We start from the raw sequence: 17287 nt of genomic DNA, 5'->3' as shown, positions 1-17287 counted from the left end.
ACGATGAGGGGTTTTTTTTTACAGTCAAAATAATAACCTTGGATAAAAAAAGCACATAAGTGTTTACAGGCGCTACCTCTTTTCAGAATATGTACAGCAAGCGCACATTGCGCGCGCTCGCCTGGATAGAGTACCCCCAAACAAGCTTATTAATTCAAAGGCAAGCAATCCCTGAAGGCGAACTATGTGACATGTACTCTTACATTGGTCTGTCTGTATATAAATAAATAGGGCATACCAGAATGAAGCATCAACTAAGCAATAGCGCGGCCGCAGCATATAAGACCACCTTAACTGCATACACAAGTAACCGTTGTAGCGTGGACAGTATCAAAGATTTTGAAAATAATTTCTTAAGCACTTTAACGAAATTACCGCCTACGGCGATTTGAGCGCGCCGTCAGCAAGAGTATTTTTTCTTCTATGTAGTTGGACGTTTCATTGTCATTAATGATCAAGTCACTTCGTTGCACTGTACGTGTATCGGTCTCCTCAGCGAGCAATTTTGCGCTGCTTCTTATTTTTTATGCTAGTACATTCATTGATTAGGGTTAACAGAAACATATAATGATATGCAGTGCCTTATTTTTTAACATGATTCCTACCGCTTCCTTTCCATTTCGGTGAACTTGCCAGTACATACTATCCAAATGCGCATATACCAAAGCTTAAAACTTCGCGACTGCTCTTACAAGGAGAAGCAGTCTACGAGGGGAAACAAGTGAAATCGTCAAACATGAAGGCGAACGAAGATCACGTAAGAACGTTCGCTGGACTAGTTCTCCAAACAACGGCAGTAGAGTGGGACTCGTATCAGCTAGGAATTGCAGTAAAAGAGAAAGAAGTTATTGCAGCATGTAGCTGAAAGCGGGCTAAAAGCAATGTGTAGAGACAGCAATGTGAACCTTCATCCGAAATATTTTTGGCATTTTGGGCCGTCCGGTAAGCCGAAGATGCCGCCCGGGTCCAAGGACTGCGAGCCGCCACCGGAAGCACCGCCTTCATCATCGACGGAGGGTGGGAGGGAACTGGGGTTGATCCGCTCTTCCTGGTGCCTCGCCCGGAGGTAACTGCCGTATTACTTATAATTAAAGCTTATTCATTAATTTATTCAAGTTCTGCAGTAATTTTAGTGGGAATATCGCGTCTATAACGCAAGAGACGCAGCACCTTCCCACCAAGAACACATACGGCTTCGTACAAAATAAGTGAGGTTGTGATGTGCCAACTTGAATTTTTGAGTGGATCAACCTAATCTTCGCTTCGATATGGAGGAGGGCAACATATGGGCCAGCTCGCGGGAGCAAACCGCCACTAGCAGGATAGCGTGCGCGAGCGAGCGTCTCAGTGAGCGCTTTCGCACCTAACATCGCAGCCCGACGCCGAAGCACAAATGTTCAGCGCAAATGTGCTTGCTGCACGCGCGTGTTGTAGTCCGCGGCTATTCGTCATTTCTGCGTTTGAAAATCCAAGCTTCACGCCGCTTGGTAACCTGAAGACACATGTGAAGGCTGACACCGGGCTTCGTTGCGTACAGTCGAGCGCGATATGAAGGTTATGGCGCGAGCGTCGACCGTCCTAGCGTCCCGGGGGCCTAACGGCACGTTTCGGAGCAGTGAAAATCAAGATTATGCATTCTTCTACCCCTCGTTAGCTGTTCCATACTACAACAATCGCCCCTACGACTAACTGTACACCCTTTCTGTTTATTTTAAGCTTTCCATTCTTAGCGAGTAAGTGTATTTTTCGTTAGCTGTTATCTCCGCGGATGACAACAAGATTCCTGGAAAAGATCTGGCAAAGCTGATGCTTGGCATACGCTTCGTTTGAACGGCTTGCTAAGTTGAACAAAATATATCGCGTTGTCATAAAAAAAAAATGAAAACGTGCCTTGCTCAGGTGGGCGTGATCACAGCTTAAGGAACAGCAAAACGAGTGAGGGAAGCTTGCCTGATACCTCCCTCTCCTTGAAAGAGGATTCTGGGCCGTGGCGGTGTTTTAGTTCTTGGTCGACGCTCGCGCGATAACCTTCATATCGCGCTCGAATGTACGTCCTGCACTGCGGCACTGAACACTGGCATACTATATCAGAATCCTTCAAAGAGAGCGACTGCGTTCTTCAGTCTTTTCACGTGTTATCAAGCGCACTGTCGAAGCGGTGCAACCTCCCACTTTATTAAGAATTCTAGCGCAGGTGGCATTCTAAAATTTTGTTTTCAGCCCACGTCGGCGATTACGAATCAGACGACGCAACCGCTTATCCTGCGTAGCACGTCATGCCGACAGTGGCGACAGCTTTTCAAGTAGCGGGCCTCGCGTCCAGTAACTTACTTTGCATCACTTCGTACGGCCAGGACCAGCTAGGAACCCATCTGCTCCGCTGTGCAGGGGCGTAGCGAGGGGGCGGGGGCACACTGCCCCCTCCCGAATTTTTTTTTCGCCATGGCATACAGAGCTCAAAATAACACTCGATCACATCTGCCTGCCCGACCCCCACTTCAGATCAAGGAGGTGCCCTCCCCCCGAAAAAAATTTCTGGCTACGCGCCTGCCGCTGTGCCTTTAACCTTGCGCTGTTGTGCAACTACGCCAATCACTAGAGCAGCAGTACCTTTTAACAACTTCAAACAAAATTTCTCTTCTAGGCGTTCATTCCTTTGCGCGAAGACCACATTACTAACGCACGCCTACTTACAAAACAATTCCTTCGGGAATACACATGTATGCAACAGCAGCGTGGTATGCATTCCAAGCCACATTCCACATTCCAAACGACCTGCTTCCGTGACAGTTAGATAAGTTGGCGACTTTTCCAATTCACTGCGCTGTCTGCACCGCCAGTTATAACCCATATGTATGCGCTTGCGTTTGTGTGTGTGTGTGTGTGTGTGTGTGTGTGTGTGCGTGCGTGCGTGTGTGTGTGTGTGTGCGTGTGTGTGTGTGTGTGTGTGTGTGTGTGTGTGCGCGCGCGTGCGTGTCTGTCTGTCTGTCTGTCTGTCTGTCTGTCTCCGATAAGTGGGTAAATACAGCCAGCGGCGCCAGTCCGGCGAGAGCGGCGGTCGCGTATTTGAGCCAGTTGTCAACAACAGTTCTCATTCTTGCATTCACTCTAATAATATTGGCTTATTTCAACAACCACATAGAAAATCTCGGTGCGATTACTTGCCTCCAGTGAAAGTTTCCGCCAGAGCAACCTCTCGAAAAGTAGGCAATGAAAGCATCTTTATGTTTCTCAAAGTAAGTATCGTAATTCAACTTCCAGCGATCTCTGCCAAATTCAACAATTTAATGCTAAGCTCGTTTAAATTACTCATTAGCAAAGAAACTCGTGCGTTGCAACTTTTACACCCAGCGGCTCAGGTTCAATAACCCGTGAGACCCGTTCATACGAATCAACCGCACCTCAGAGAATCTTCGGAGACCCTTAAACCAGTCCGGGTTCAAATAAGATAAATAGTTTTTTATTCTCGCCTTAATGACCCGTCCCACAGACGCCATCTCCGTCTCGCCGCTTATTTCTTCACAAAACACGTGGACGATATCAGGCCTAAGCGTTGAATGTACCAAGATTTCGCATTTTTCGGCGACACGCTCTTGAGCCGTCGCGAAAGCACTGAACGAAGCGAGATCAGTTAAGAGCGCACGATGGCCAAGAGAAGCAAGGTAGAATGGGCGTGCGACTGCATAGCAAAGCGTGGCAGAAGACTATTCCCTCGTGTAGTCAGAACCAGTCGAGAGCTTGTACCCTAATAGCGTACCGTGAATCGTCCTGCTGGCTTCACGAACTGCCCTACAGGAACGGGAAGCGCCGGGACAGAACAACGCGCTCTTGCTTTGTATCTTCAGAGGCTGTAAAGCAGCCACTCAAGAGAAAAGCCTTATATGTCTATGCTTGACAGTCGTGTGAGGCCCAAAAAAATGATGTCTAAAAAAAGTGAGCGCGCGTGCTGGGGATTGCCAGGTTTGGCTGCTTTGCGCCACTTTGGCTACTTTTTTTTGGGCTGGTGGCGGCAGAAAAATCAGCTTGGCTACTTGGCTCATATTTAGCTACTTCCTTGTCCCCTCAGTGTGAGCAAAATTATCAATATCTGGTGACGTCGCAGCCGCTGATGTTCGAGCATATGGTGCCAAAACATGTCCGTAAAAGCGTGCTTCCAAATCCGAAAATTGAATTCGGCACTTTGATTACGCACCTAAAGAGCTTTAGTGAAAAGGATGGCGCAGAAGCGTAATCAGACGTGAGGGTCAATGGTGGCGATCATAACATAAATATAAAAGACTGCGCGTTTATAAACTGCCAGTTAAGCAGGCCTCGCGCACAGAAACAAAACTCTTGAATACCTGGCTGGGATTCAGCGGATACTGCTGCATGGGGCCTCATTTCGAAGACCAGCGATAGCTGAATGCAGCTTTAAACCACAATTGGAAGTGAACAGGAATAATAGACAGTACAAATCGGGTATCCCACATCTCAAGTGAGCAATGAAAAACCAGTACACGAAAGGCAAACGCGGCAACACAATCGTTCACAAACAATTGTCCTTGAGCGCTTATGTTGCCGTCTTTGCCTCTTGTTGCCTGGTTTTTTAGCGCTCTCTTTATAATGTCGTACCAACGCGCCACCAATCAATCCTTCTAGGATATCTGACGAACTTCTCGTATCATTTTCTTGGCTTAGCTACGGACTGCGACTCTGGATTCGTCATCACGGCAGAAATTATTAGGAAAATGGCTACAATTTGTACTTCAGTGCCAGCAACTGTGATCTTGAGTGTACTCATGATGCCGTAGACTTCCAGTCATTTCAAGAGAAGTCATGCAAGAGGCGTGAAGAGAGCTTTCAGCAGCCCAAACACTACTTCCCCATGCAGGAAATGATTGCTGAAGTCAACAATTTATGCTGGAATCTCAGAAATTATGATTGTGAAGTGTTTGTGCTGCACATGTTTAAATTTTCGCCAAAAGGATTTTGCACTCCGCCATTTAAATAAAAATGTGGAAGCAGTTTTCACATATGCACGGCTATTTCGGCCAACTTTTACGGCCCTTGGCTTAAGTTGCCTATATTTTGGCTAGCATTTGCGATTTTCTAGATATGTTCTCCCTTTTCTCCTTGGCGTCTCTGACTTCGTCCACATCGCCTTTGGGGTGAGACGATGTGGCATGCGGGGCCGAGAGGAAAGCGGTCATTCCGTGGCTGATAAAAACTTCACCTCGCTTGAAGAAGGGCGAAATATGGGATGCGTGTTGTGTACTTAGCCAAAGACATGCTTAGCAGTGCAAGCGTTGGCAGAAAAGTGAAGCTTAAACAAAGATGTCTCTGACACGCAACATGGCAGAAAATTTCTTCAGTGAAGAAAATATCTTGTATGCAGCACTACTTTCACACGAGGAAAGGAATACGTCGGCCAGATGGTCAGATGCTTGACCATCCGCCTTCACGAACAACGACGTTCTTTGAAGAAGGTACCGTACTCACATCTAGCAACGCGCAGCAATGAATGCGCGTGCCAACGTAAACTTGGCGACGAGACCGAGATTGGCGCGCACGCAAAAGAGGTCGCAAAGAAAGATAATAGGAGCTATTCGCAATAGTTGCGTCAGCTATCCACTTGCACTGCTATCGAATCCTGAGTTTGCCTTTTTGAGTGGGACATGATCATTTTTTGCCTTGGTTTCCAATGATTTTGCAGGTGTCTTGCGACTGTGTGTACCCGTTTTAATCTTGATGTTACGCCTTGAAATATGCTTCCTTTGGATAACCTTGCTGACTCTGTGATGACATATGCATCAATTTTATGTATATAAAAATTAATCATTAAAATTTTCGGTTGCTCGAGCACATAGTTCAGTATTTTTGCTAATATTACGCTCTAGTAGCGCTTTTTTTTTCATTGTGAGCTTCTCTCTCTGCCGCGCTACGTTCCCATCCATTGGCACGTGCCAGGGTCTGTCCCCGTCATAGGTCTTTCAAACGACAGCCATAAGACACTGGCAGGCTGGTGTTCTGATGAGCTCGCGAGGTATGCCGATCTTCCGTTCGAAACATCTGTCGTTGGCAGGGCGAATACCGAGGGATAATTCTCCTCAAGTTTCTCCTCTGACATTCAATGTAATAGGCCAGATTTCTGTAGACGTTCGTAACGTTTCGAAGTGGGGCATCGTTTTGTTTTCAATGCCCCAAGACCCTCTAGTACAGCCAGGGGGCGTTGTACACGATGTAGCATGTGCTGTGTTTTTCACTCTCTCTGTCCATTCAACTGCAAATGATCTACCATATATGAGTCTTAATCCTAAAATCGAAATATACTGTGACACATTACAATACATTCTAGGCAAAGCGGCAGCTAAATGGGCTCACGATCTTCCAGGCTAGCCAAATCTTTTGCAAATGACACAAATCAAGTACAGATCGATCCTTTTTGGAGTGGTTGGTGCCGCTGAAATAAACAAGTTCCCTCGGATAGTTATCGTTGTTGCCACATACAAACAATTTTCTGCTTTACGTGCACTTGAAGCACACGTGGAGCTAAGTTAGCCAGAGAATTCCAGACAATGAGCCCTTTCTAGTTTTTAACAGCCACCTTGTGGTCTCTAAACGTGGTTTGAGGCCGTTTGCAGTTTGAATGAAAATTTTATTTTTATTGTGATATTATGCTGCCGTGTTAGGTCATGTTGAGAAACAAACAAAAACAAAAACATCCTAGTTGTTCAGAAAGAACTTTGGTTTTTCGAGTAGCATCTTCCTTTATACATCAACTTTATTCGTGTCGCTCCAGATTTGAAGTACATGGCACTGGCCCACGCTTCAAAGGTTGCTCTTCCACTTCGCTTCGAGGTGCTACCCCAGTGGCTCAAGAGACTGGGATACAGCACGCACATGATAGGAAAGGTAAGATATTTATACAGGCGCGGTGCCTCTCTTACAAGCACAAAAACGCGCAAGCACCATGGAAGCTGCTAAATGTTAACAGTCACACAATGCAGTCAGTCGGGCTAGTTGGTTGTTCAGGATTGTGAAATAACAATGCAATGACCGATGGGCGAACACACAGAGACATTATTTCGATGGCTAATTTATGTTACTTATTCTCTCTCAGAAGCTTAAGACGTGCTATGCTCTCTTCTATCGGAGATTTTTCTGTCCACTTTAAACGCAGTTTTGTGTACCGGGTACTTTGTTGTCTACCACATTTAATCCTGCCAATGACCTTTCGACTTCCTGCAAGCAGAGCTGGGCAAAGATACATTGAAACTGTATCGCGATGCGATACAAGATACTCAGGGAAGAAATATTTGTGATACAGATACAAGATACTACCGCAATAAATGTATCCGATGCGACACTTGCCTATTGTATCTTAAGATACTTCGATATATTCGAAAGTCAAGACGGGAGCCGACAGATGAAAACACGGAGTGGGATAGGTTGAACAAAGACGAGAAAGTGCCTCAGACACAGCCGACGTTTCGATAGGAGGAACTATCTTTGTCAAAGGCGCCTTGTCATCCTTGGCGTGCTGGTTTCAAGGTGTTAGTGTCGACGTCATGTCCAGCGCTGGCACGTGTCGCTGTTGGTAATTGCTGCCTAGAAAGAAAAAAAAGCTATATAGATGAAGAGTGTACTCCTTGCCCCATTTCAAGAAAGTTTGCAACGGCGCTCAGGCATCTCATCTCAGAGATAAGGGGAGCTGAAAGAAGACGAAGAAAAAAATTCACAGTTTCGCCGGAACGGCGAAGCAATGAATGCGATAGAAATAAATTGGAATGTAACGTGAAGAACGGAAAGCAGCTCGAAATCGCCAGCACGTCGCTCGAGCCCAAAGGACGCACGAAAAGAACGCACACAGGATGAGCACGAACTAATGCGTCACAGCTTGACACTTGAAGCGCAGTGCTCAAACATAAAGCCGGATGCAATAGACGAACGAACAGGTACATACAAGACGAGCGCTAACTGATTGTCACAGTTGTTACTTATTTCTGTTTGAACAGCGCGCTCCTTTCGCAAACGCGGCCGCTGCCGCGAGCGCAGTGAACTTCGTACCCCCCGCTCCACCCCACAGGCCGCCCCTTCTTTCCTCGAGATGAGCGCACGAAGGCGACCACGCCCTGTGGGGCGAACAGCAACGGCGCTTGCAGGAGCAGGGCGACGATGTTTAAAGCGCGCCACGCGCGCACGTCACGCCATCGATGTGTTCACTAAGAAAGCATGCTGAAGTGAATGGTGTATATAAATAGCTCGCCATTAGCAGGCTGAAAGACGTTGCTGTTCGTGGTCTAACGTCTAACGCCGCGCGCTGGCAAACGAGAGGCCGCACGTTCGAGTCCGTGCGTCGGAAAATTTTTCTGAATTATTTTTCTTTGCGGCTTTTATATATATATATATACACATTATTACATATACGGTGAATGACGGCGACGGCAAAAATCAGCCAAGACTGTCCATATAATTGCTCTCACAATAAAAAGGGGAGGGGCGTTACAACAAAGCGAGAGCCGCCAAAGGTGCGACGAAGAAAAGAGCGGAGCCTAAAGGCAACTTATTAAACCGACAAAAGGGCGGCGAGTCTAGCTATCACAAAGGGCTGCAGAAGATGGTGGCGGCTCTCTATTTCCGAACAACCGTCTCTGAATTGGGAGCACCAGGAGAAGGCAGTAACAAAGGGGGAAAAGATGATGGCTGATCCCTCCGTTATAGGAATCGGTGTAACACGAAATTGAAAGGGGTCGCCAAAGAAGTAGTTCATTGTTTATAGTGCATTGGTATATGAGAGCTTGTACAATGTCTACTGTTTTTTGGCAGATATAGCACCGCTTGATGTGGGCGCATCTCAGTCACGTTGACGCCTAGTGGAACATCTCCGTACCGACGACTTACGCTCATGATCATGATTTAACCTTTGCGGTAGCTGAAGTTCTTATCATATACGTGGACACCGAATATGGTGAATCCAGCGCAAAGATGGCATCAACAAGCACGTAATAAACACTGATACTCGATATGCACTCCTTCAAAGCGCCGTGAAATGCGAAGAGAAACGCTACGCGCATCCTGCCTTCCCTCTAGCCTGGCCGTTACTTCTCACAGGGGAGCTATTTTTCAATGTGGATGGATGCTATGAGCGAGGCTTGAGCTAAAGCTGCCACCTCACGGTGTGTTAAAGCGTTGACGAAGTTAAACTTCTCTTGGGGGGTGGGGGGATCGGAGATCTCTGTTCGTTCCCCGTTCGTTCTGGCGGTGTTACGTCACAAAAGTGGGCGGTCCACAGCTCTCTTCCGCCGAGAGGAAGACGACAGCCAATCGTCAGGCGGTGAGCGGCGAGCTTTCCGGAAGTAGACGCGCATCGTTTGTCCTCGGCAAAGGGAGCGAATATTTCAAAACGAAGTGTTTCTCGCCATCTAATAAATACAGTTGTTATACGAAAAGATATTGTTTTTCTTTTCAAGCTCAAGCAGTTTCTGAAACAGCAATAGCTTTGAGTGCTGATATTTATTGGTGGTAGTTTTTCTAACGTGCTTGCTGTGTTAAGTCGCGCACGCGAAAAAAAAAAGAAAAGTAGCGGTTGGCGCAGTTTTTCAAAATGTCGTCCCACCGGAATGTCTGGCTTGGCTCTCGGGTGTCGGATCGTCAAAAGGAGTTTCTGCTGGCTTTTATAAAAGAGCACCCACAGATAGCTACGCCGTCGCGCCCGCTGGGGCCGTCGTTCACGAGTGAGGACCGGGACGACACGTGGCAAGAGCTGGTAGCGCTTTTGAACTAAGAAGTCCCTGCGCGTAAGACCACAGCCCAGTTGCAGGCCCGTTCATTTCATTCGCACTGTTCGTTTCGAGAACAGAAAGCGACGCCGCACTCGCTCATGGCTTCAAACGCATCTCGCACCTCCAACCGCAAAAGAAGCACACGTCGCAAGCGCCATTTTCTGAAAATCAGCTGTTGCGGCAGCCGGAACCGCCGCATCATGTCGTGCGAAGCCGTTTGCTCGCTAGAGAGCAGGTGCGAACGGCCTCGCGATCCGTTCGTTTGTAGCAGACGACATGCTCGTAATGACGCGGTCTGACGTCACCAAAAAAATAAAAGATCAAGCAAAAAGAAAAATGGCTACGCCCCTCAGAGACATGGTTTTTTCCGGCTTCGGCTAATCGCGTGCGCCGCCAGAATGGGTGCAGAACGAACGGCGCAGACCAGAGATCTCCGATCCCCCTACTCGTTATGACGCGAAATGACGTCACCAAAAAAGAAAATATCAAGCAAAAAAAAAATGGCGACACCCCCCGGCCTTGAGTGGCATCTCCCGCTTCAGCCAATCAGCGCGCTTGTTCTTCCCGAGGAGAACGAACAAGCGGAACGAACAGATCTCCGATCGCCCCCTTGGAAACGCGCCGAATGGGATGGTCGTAGCAACGGCGCGTTGTTTTTTTTTTTTTCGGGACTGGTGGCACAGATGTCGCCGCCCCTTTATAAAGGGAACATTCATAGCATCCATCCATCAATACAAGAGCACTGCGAGATGGAAGTGTGAAAGATATAAGGCGCGTTCATGTAGCATCCGTAATGTGTTTAGCGGTAGCTCAGTGGGCTAAACGCCCGTCAGCCATCGCCGCGGACCGAGTGGTCATGGGTTCGTCAACGGAACTTTTTCTTATAGTTCTTTATTTATTTTTATTTATTTATTGATACCTCAAGGGTCCCAAGGGACATTACATGAGGGGTCTTCGCCATCTGATGGCGTTCATTTTGCTGACGTACTTCCGTGACAAAAATACGTCATGAAAGTCTTGGTAGACCCCGGCATAAAACATTTTCGTGTTAAAACGGGCGGTGCACTTTTAAAAGTTCAGATGTCGACCTGTAGTGATACTGAGAGGGGTGCGTGAAAAACACGTTAATGGGTGAAATCATTGGCAGACATATGCGTCAAGTGTCACCATAGGTGGCCCGCCCAGCGGAATGGCCTCAAGCGCTGGCCGGCATGTCAACTAAGGAAGAAAAAAAAGGGGGGGGGGGAGGACAATCGGAATAAGACGCGGAGAACTTCCTGGGGAGGCGAGGACTTTGACAGTGCGGGGCAAATTAATCATGTGCGTGCAGCACCCAAAACCACAGGTTTTGTGATAAAATTATTGTTTCTCAGATGAAATCATGACTGGGTTGCCAATTTCTGCACCATCGGGGATGACAACTTTTAAAAAAATGTTTGCTGGAATATTGGTATAGAAATGAGCGGGTAGCATTTTATCACGTCTTACAACGCACCGCTATGTTATTTCTATTACGAGTAGCTGAATACTAGAGAGAGCATCATAATGCACTAAGGATGCAATACTACACACGGCTTGTGCTATTGGAGTCCTTTTTCTGTCTGTCGCTCACTTGCTCGCCTAACTGTCTAAATTTTTGTTGTCAATATTGATTTTTAATACGTTATTGAGTAAATAAACCGCCGGAGTTGCTTAACTTGTCATTTGCATATAGTAACCTTTTAAGGGTGCAAGCCACTTGCAAGACAGTTTTTTTTGACTACGAGTGTTCTTGGTGGTCGATTGAGATTGCTTTATGATTGCGTTGGCGCGCATGAAACCATGTTTCATGATTTTGGTATCAAGGTGAGGTGTACTAAACATTTAAGAAATATGACACTGTGAACGATATTTCCCGTTGTTCTCTAATGTAGCTTTATGACTATAAACAGCCTTTTTCGGATGGTGCTTAGGATCGCCTCACAATATCCGGCCTTTGCATGAGGCACCACTTGCAGGTCATCATCAACATTCACCCTGAGGGAGCAATCCTAATACAAGACTGCATTTTGTGCTTGTTGCGCAGTGGCACCTGGGATTCGACAGCTTCGAGTACACGCCAACAGGACGCGGGTTCGATACCTTCTTTGGCTACTACAACGGTGATGAATTCTATTACAATCACACAAGCGTGCAGGTGAGTACACCTCACCTCAGCAATGAAACGAAACGTAATCGGTAATACCAAGTATATGTTCTGTGCCTTCCTGTCACGCTCTCGGACTACAGTGCCAGAGAAGCTTATAGCTTTTGTCGCGTCTGATCCGTCCGGCGCCGTTGGTGGCGTGCCTTGTTGCCGTACACTCTAATGACAATTCATGGCAATTTGGTGCACAAGGTTCCGTAGTTAAGGCGCTATATTATATACTTTGTAAACTATAAAGATTGTAGGCATTGGGACTGCATTCATATATTGTTGCATTCCCCTATTCATCAATCTTGCCAGCTGTCATTCCCCTCGCGTTGGTAATATACCACATTTCAGATAGATGCATCTTCTGTTTTTCCACCTGGTCCACTATTATACAAAGACACCAGAAGTCCTTGTTCCTTAACCGTCTTAAAAACAAAGTAGGAACCAGTTAATCGAACCTTTGGGTCCATTCCTTTCGTAACCAATATCATTCGACCCAGGTGCAATGGCCACGGCCAATGTTCTTCATTGCACTTCTGTATTTCTGCTGGTGGAGTTGGGTCTCGGAGCGTGCCTTAAAAAATTCCGCCAACAAAACCTAACTATTCCTCAGCTGGTAAGCAAGCGCCAGTACCGAATGTGAATTGCACCGATTCCGGCTGGGTAGGACCTGTAATGAATATACTGGTGCGTCGAAAGCACTGCACCAGCCTCCTTTGAATTCTGGGCACAACTTATGTACTTTCTCAGGTCCCTAATCAGCGCATTCGGCGAGCGAGTTAGCCTCGGGATGGCAAGGCGCTTGGTATCGGTGTACTACAATATTACTTTCATTCACCCAATTACGTAGTTTCTGACTTCTAAACGCAGGTGCATTGCCCGGCAAAATCACCTCGGTGGTCCGGAAGTTTTCCCTGACTGACAGTGCTATGACACAGTTCATGTCTTCTCTGCCAGCTTTGGCACCCGCGAAGCGCGTGCAGTCATGCGCGATGACAAGGAAAGCTTGCGTTTTTTTGACGCCATCACAGTTCTTTTAACTTCAGCGAAACCGAGATGAACGAATGCGAAGAGGTCAGTTGAGCATTCTGGCATAACCATTACAGTTCCACAACACTTGTATTTTCAATTCCCAATTTGACACTCATAACGCGTCTTGACATGGCTGGCAACATCTGATTTTATGTTTTTCCACCTAAATCTCTTGGTGAGCTTGTAGCACGTTTTCCCGAATCCATGGTGTCCTGACGAATGTGGACGGCTGTTATTTATTTTGAAGGCATGAGGCATTTTGGGGGGTAGGGGGAGGGGGGGGGAATGCATCTTGCCTTCGTGCAGCTCCACATGTTGCGTACTCTTCCAAAGCGTTATCGTATGGTTACAAAGTATCACTACCAGCGACATACAATACATGGCTATGCTGTGCTTACACTTCGCTTTGCGTATAGTTGGGCAGATTTTTCTGCGGTCTCTGAATACGGCCCTACCTCAAGTTTCAACAGCTCCGTGTTTTAAACCGCTCCCCTCTTTTCGCTCAGTTTTTCAGCTGATATGAAACGTGCTAGAAGCTACTGCTGCTGTTCTACAGTAACTTCTGCACTGCAAGCAACACGCTAACGAGACCATTATTGTTGCAATGAGTGAAGCTTGCGATTTAAAATTATTGCATTTATTTGTCAGGGCAAGAATGACGAGAAGTGCACAATCTTCGGCTACACGCAGCGAGAAGAAAGCCAATGCGTTGCACCACAACACAACACAACACAGCACAATACACAGACGATGCTCCGCGCCGTGGGTGCTCCAGGCGCCACCGCGCAGTGAACTTGTATGCAGCCAGCGCCTCTGGCAGTGGCGGCACGAAGCCTTACCTTCAGCCGCTGTTCGTTTTCGCCAACGCACCAAACTAATGCTTCGCGGAAGCTCTTTCGCCTACGCTGACGTGTCCTCAGCTCTGAAGTTACACTCACACAACCAGGCATTTTCTGTGCTGTACTTGGAAGAGAAGGGCTATCGCTCTAAAATCAAGTCAGGTGCCGCCAGACAAGTTAAGTCGGAGATCATTGGGAGGCATTCATCCTGCAATTGACATATGCAGGCTACTGACGCTGATGATTAGAGGTATAAGGAATATCGGCTCTCCATCCAATGTTACGTTGGGCGGCGTCATATGTAATGTAGTTACCAGCGTTCCCACAAAGTCCTAACAGTCGTTGTCAAATGACCCATGACCTTCATTACCAGCACGTTTACAAATGTCATTCACATGGTACACCGAGTGATCGAATTCTTCATGTCCTAAACTTTATACTCGTCGAAGGTTCGCCTAAAAAACGCAGATCATTGTGAATTTACTGAGAGGTACTCAACAATTCGGACTGCGACTCGAATAATGGCGAGCGCACGAGCGGGCGCTGCCTGGACGTGCCACGTCTTTACTTTCACGACAATCAACCGAGATGATAAAAACAAAACACGCGTCCCACTTCAAAGGACAAAACTATGCTTTTCAATATGCATTCTCTTATAATGCGGCGTATGAATGCGGCGTATGTTCAAGTATATGTCCTTAGAAGTATGTTTGGCGTATATTCTTAGAAGGCGCCGCATGTTCAAGTGCGACATGGGGCCACTCCCCTAAAGGGCACTGTCGGTAAAGATTATTTCCGATGAGTCAATGAGAACTTGTACACGAAATCTTTTTTTTTTTGCTTAATGTAAATGGTGTGCAACGATTTTGGCACTCGGGTTCTAGGAAAAGGCGCAGCTACATGGAAGTTATCATCGCTGCTTTTTGAGCAGCGGTGACGACCAATTGCATGCATGGACTGCATACAGTAAAGGTTGTTTTCCGCGGTGGGATACAGACAAATGAGTGCAATGATCTTGAGATTAAACGGAATGTCATTGTAAACCCTCCGCTGCGGGACGCCACGGGCGGTGTAATTGCGAGTGTTTTGATCGCATGCGCTAACAAGGAAAAAACAGTCTCCTAAATAAGTAACTCGGCTAAGGCCATCGCTTTCGTCCTCGAATTTCATCATGTTCCATGGCATCGAGAGTACCTTCGTGCGTTCCGTTGTTATATGCGCATTTCGCATCGAGGGCTGTCAAAACTCTATATAAGATTGAGGTGTTTCTTTTGTCGCATCGATCTCTTAAGTTCGATGACGTTGCCAATAGAATATTGGCCTTAATAGAAAGCCAGCCATGTGCATGGTATAAACATTGTGTCGTTTTAAACACAGCTCGAGGCTTGTGAGGACGATTTATTCGATTATTTCGATACTGTCTTTCGACCTTACGGTGCACTAAATTGCCATGCAAGAGCAGTTGAGACAACACCGAGGAGCGCTGACAAAACAATGAATAAAACGGGAGGATGGCGACATATGACTTATTTATGACTGTGTCATCGGCGTCATTGCCGTTGTCCCTATATTGATGGTTGACGAGGTGCTCTTCAATTTGTTGAGCAGCAAATCAAATGCGCCTGCGTAAAATTTTTTCAGAGCAAAGATTTCGACTTGATGAAGATGATTTGACGCCACCTTGTCATCGCGTCTATTAAAAAGTCGTCTTCGCACCAAGTTCTTTGTGCTATTGTTTCCCGCGTCCGTTTTATTGCTGCAAATTTATTAATTTCCCAACAGGCCTCCGTCAGGCTTTCATTGCTTCTTCGGTATCTTACTTTCTGGTGATATTGTATGGATGAATCTGCAGTACAATAACCTGTCCCATATGCGTAATGTGCCGTTACCAAACTGCGCAATTTGACAAATGCTATTGCACAGCAGTTAATATATTACCTGAAGCGACTCAACATGATATGTTGTCCTTTACGTCTCCGCCGTGGTTTCCCGTACGCCGTGCATTTTCAGCGCCCAGCTGCCTCGCATGTGAGTTCGCAGACGTGCTGCCGTACTTTGTGCAGGAGGGGCACTGTGGCCTGGATTTCTGGCACAATATCGGCAACAGGACGCAAGTTATCACCGACCTCAACGGCACATACTCAACGCACGCGTACACGGACGAGGCAAAGCGTATCATCGCCAGTCACAACAACGAAGAAGTAAGCTCCAGCTGTGTGTAACATTCCAAACTCCACCTGCATAAAACTTTGAAAACTAACAGCCAAGCTGCAGGAAATACTCCATAAGGCTTCGCTTCGGCATTTGCTCGGCGCTTGTTGGAGGACTAAAACATTTATTGCTCTCAAGGTAGTAATAAACTGCAGAGCATGAGACATCACGAAAGCAAAGTGCGCAAGAACGAACTTGCAGACATTTAGTTGCATTACGGTCGCAGAATCGAATATTGATGCCATCCTTTAAAACTGTAGGGCGTTGCAGGGTGAGGCTCATCGATATTTGTAGCTGCCAAAATTCGAAGAAAAATCAAGGCAGCTTGTAATGCCGAGCCTGAAGAAAGTGCGGAGCTTGTCGGCTTTATTTGCTTCTCTTAGGTTTTCTCTTTCTTTCCTCCTCTCTTACTTTCTTGTTCTCTTTTCCCGTTTTTTTTTCTGCGTTTTCTTGTTTATTTCGATTACTTTTATTTTTTGTTTGATTTCCTTCTCTAACTATTTCCCACCTGCTTCCTCTTTTTCAATTTTTATACGCGATTGTCCCTGCGCTAGAGCAAGGGGAAGAAGACTTCTCTTTGGCGCGAGCGCTCACTCAATATGCTACGCTTTGCTATGACACATGTGGTTTTGCCTGCGTTAATATTATCAAGGTGCTCGAAGAACAAGAGAAGACTTTTATTTTGCGCGGGCTCGCGCTCAGTATGCTACAAATGGCTACGCTATATGTGGTTTTGCCTGCGTTAATATCAGAATCAAGGTACCTGAAGAACAAGAGGAAGAAGACTTCTTTTTGGCGCGAACACGCGCTCAGGTGGTTATGCTATATGCGTTTTTGCCTGCGTTACGCCAAGCTACGACGACAGCATACGATCACAGCCTACGACAGCCCAGCTCCCTAAAATGCTCCGCACTTAATAAATATTCTTCTGTCCCTTTAGCTACCGATAAGGAACGCACAGGTCTACGCAATCTCGGGTCACTCAATATATTACATTTCATTGGCTTCATTCCGCTTCAAGAATTGTTTCGCTGTTCATTGACATTTTATTGACTGCCATTTTATTTTAGCATATCGTTTATTGTTAATTAGCAGTTGATTCACCCCTAAGTAGTTTTTGTTCGCTTTAACATTTCCTTCAATGAAAACCATTTTAATATTTTTGTGGTAACATGTTTTGCTGTATTATAGACTAATGACTGAGTCTGTGTAAGCCTAAAGTAAAAACACTATGTCTTAAAAAGTGCTTACAGAGCCACTAGAATGACTAT

At 46.4% G+C, this 17287-nt stretch overlaps 1 protein-coding gene across 1 annotated transcript in view; it reads left to right on the top strand.

The window, feature by feature from the left end:
* The first annotated feature begins 953 nt into the window (after window positions 1-953).
* The window catches only part of LOC125756136 (arylsulfatase J-like), a 22349-nt gene continuing 6015 nt past the window's right edge, over window positions 954-17287 (top strand). The window contains exons 1-4 of the mRNA XM_049410840.1: window positions 954-1017; window positions 6779-6891; window positions 11827-11937; window positions 15869-16019. Of these exons, the coding sequence (XP_049266797.1) occupies window positions 954-1017; window positions 6779-6891; window positions 11827-11937; window positions 15869-16019 (439 nt within the window). The remainder of the gene's footprint in view (window positions 1018-6778; window positions 6892-11826; window positions 11938-15868; window positions 16020-17287) is intronic.

The sequence above is a fragment of the Rhipicephalus sanguineus genome, chromosome 11 (genome assembly GCF_013339695.2).
Source record: "Rhipicephalus sanguineus isolate Rsan-2018 chromosome 11, BIME_Rsan_1.4, whole genome shotgun sequence".
In the NCBI taxonomy this organism is placed as follows: Eukaryota; Metazoa; Arthropoda; class Arachnida; order Ixodida; family Ixodidae; genus Rhipicephalus; species Rhipicephalus sanguineus.
The sequence above is the reverse complement of the archived record's forward strand: the minus strand, read 5'-3'. Positions and strand labels throughout refer to the sequence as shown.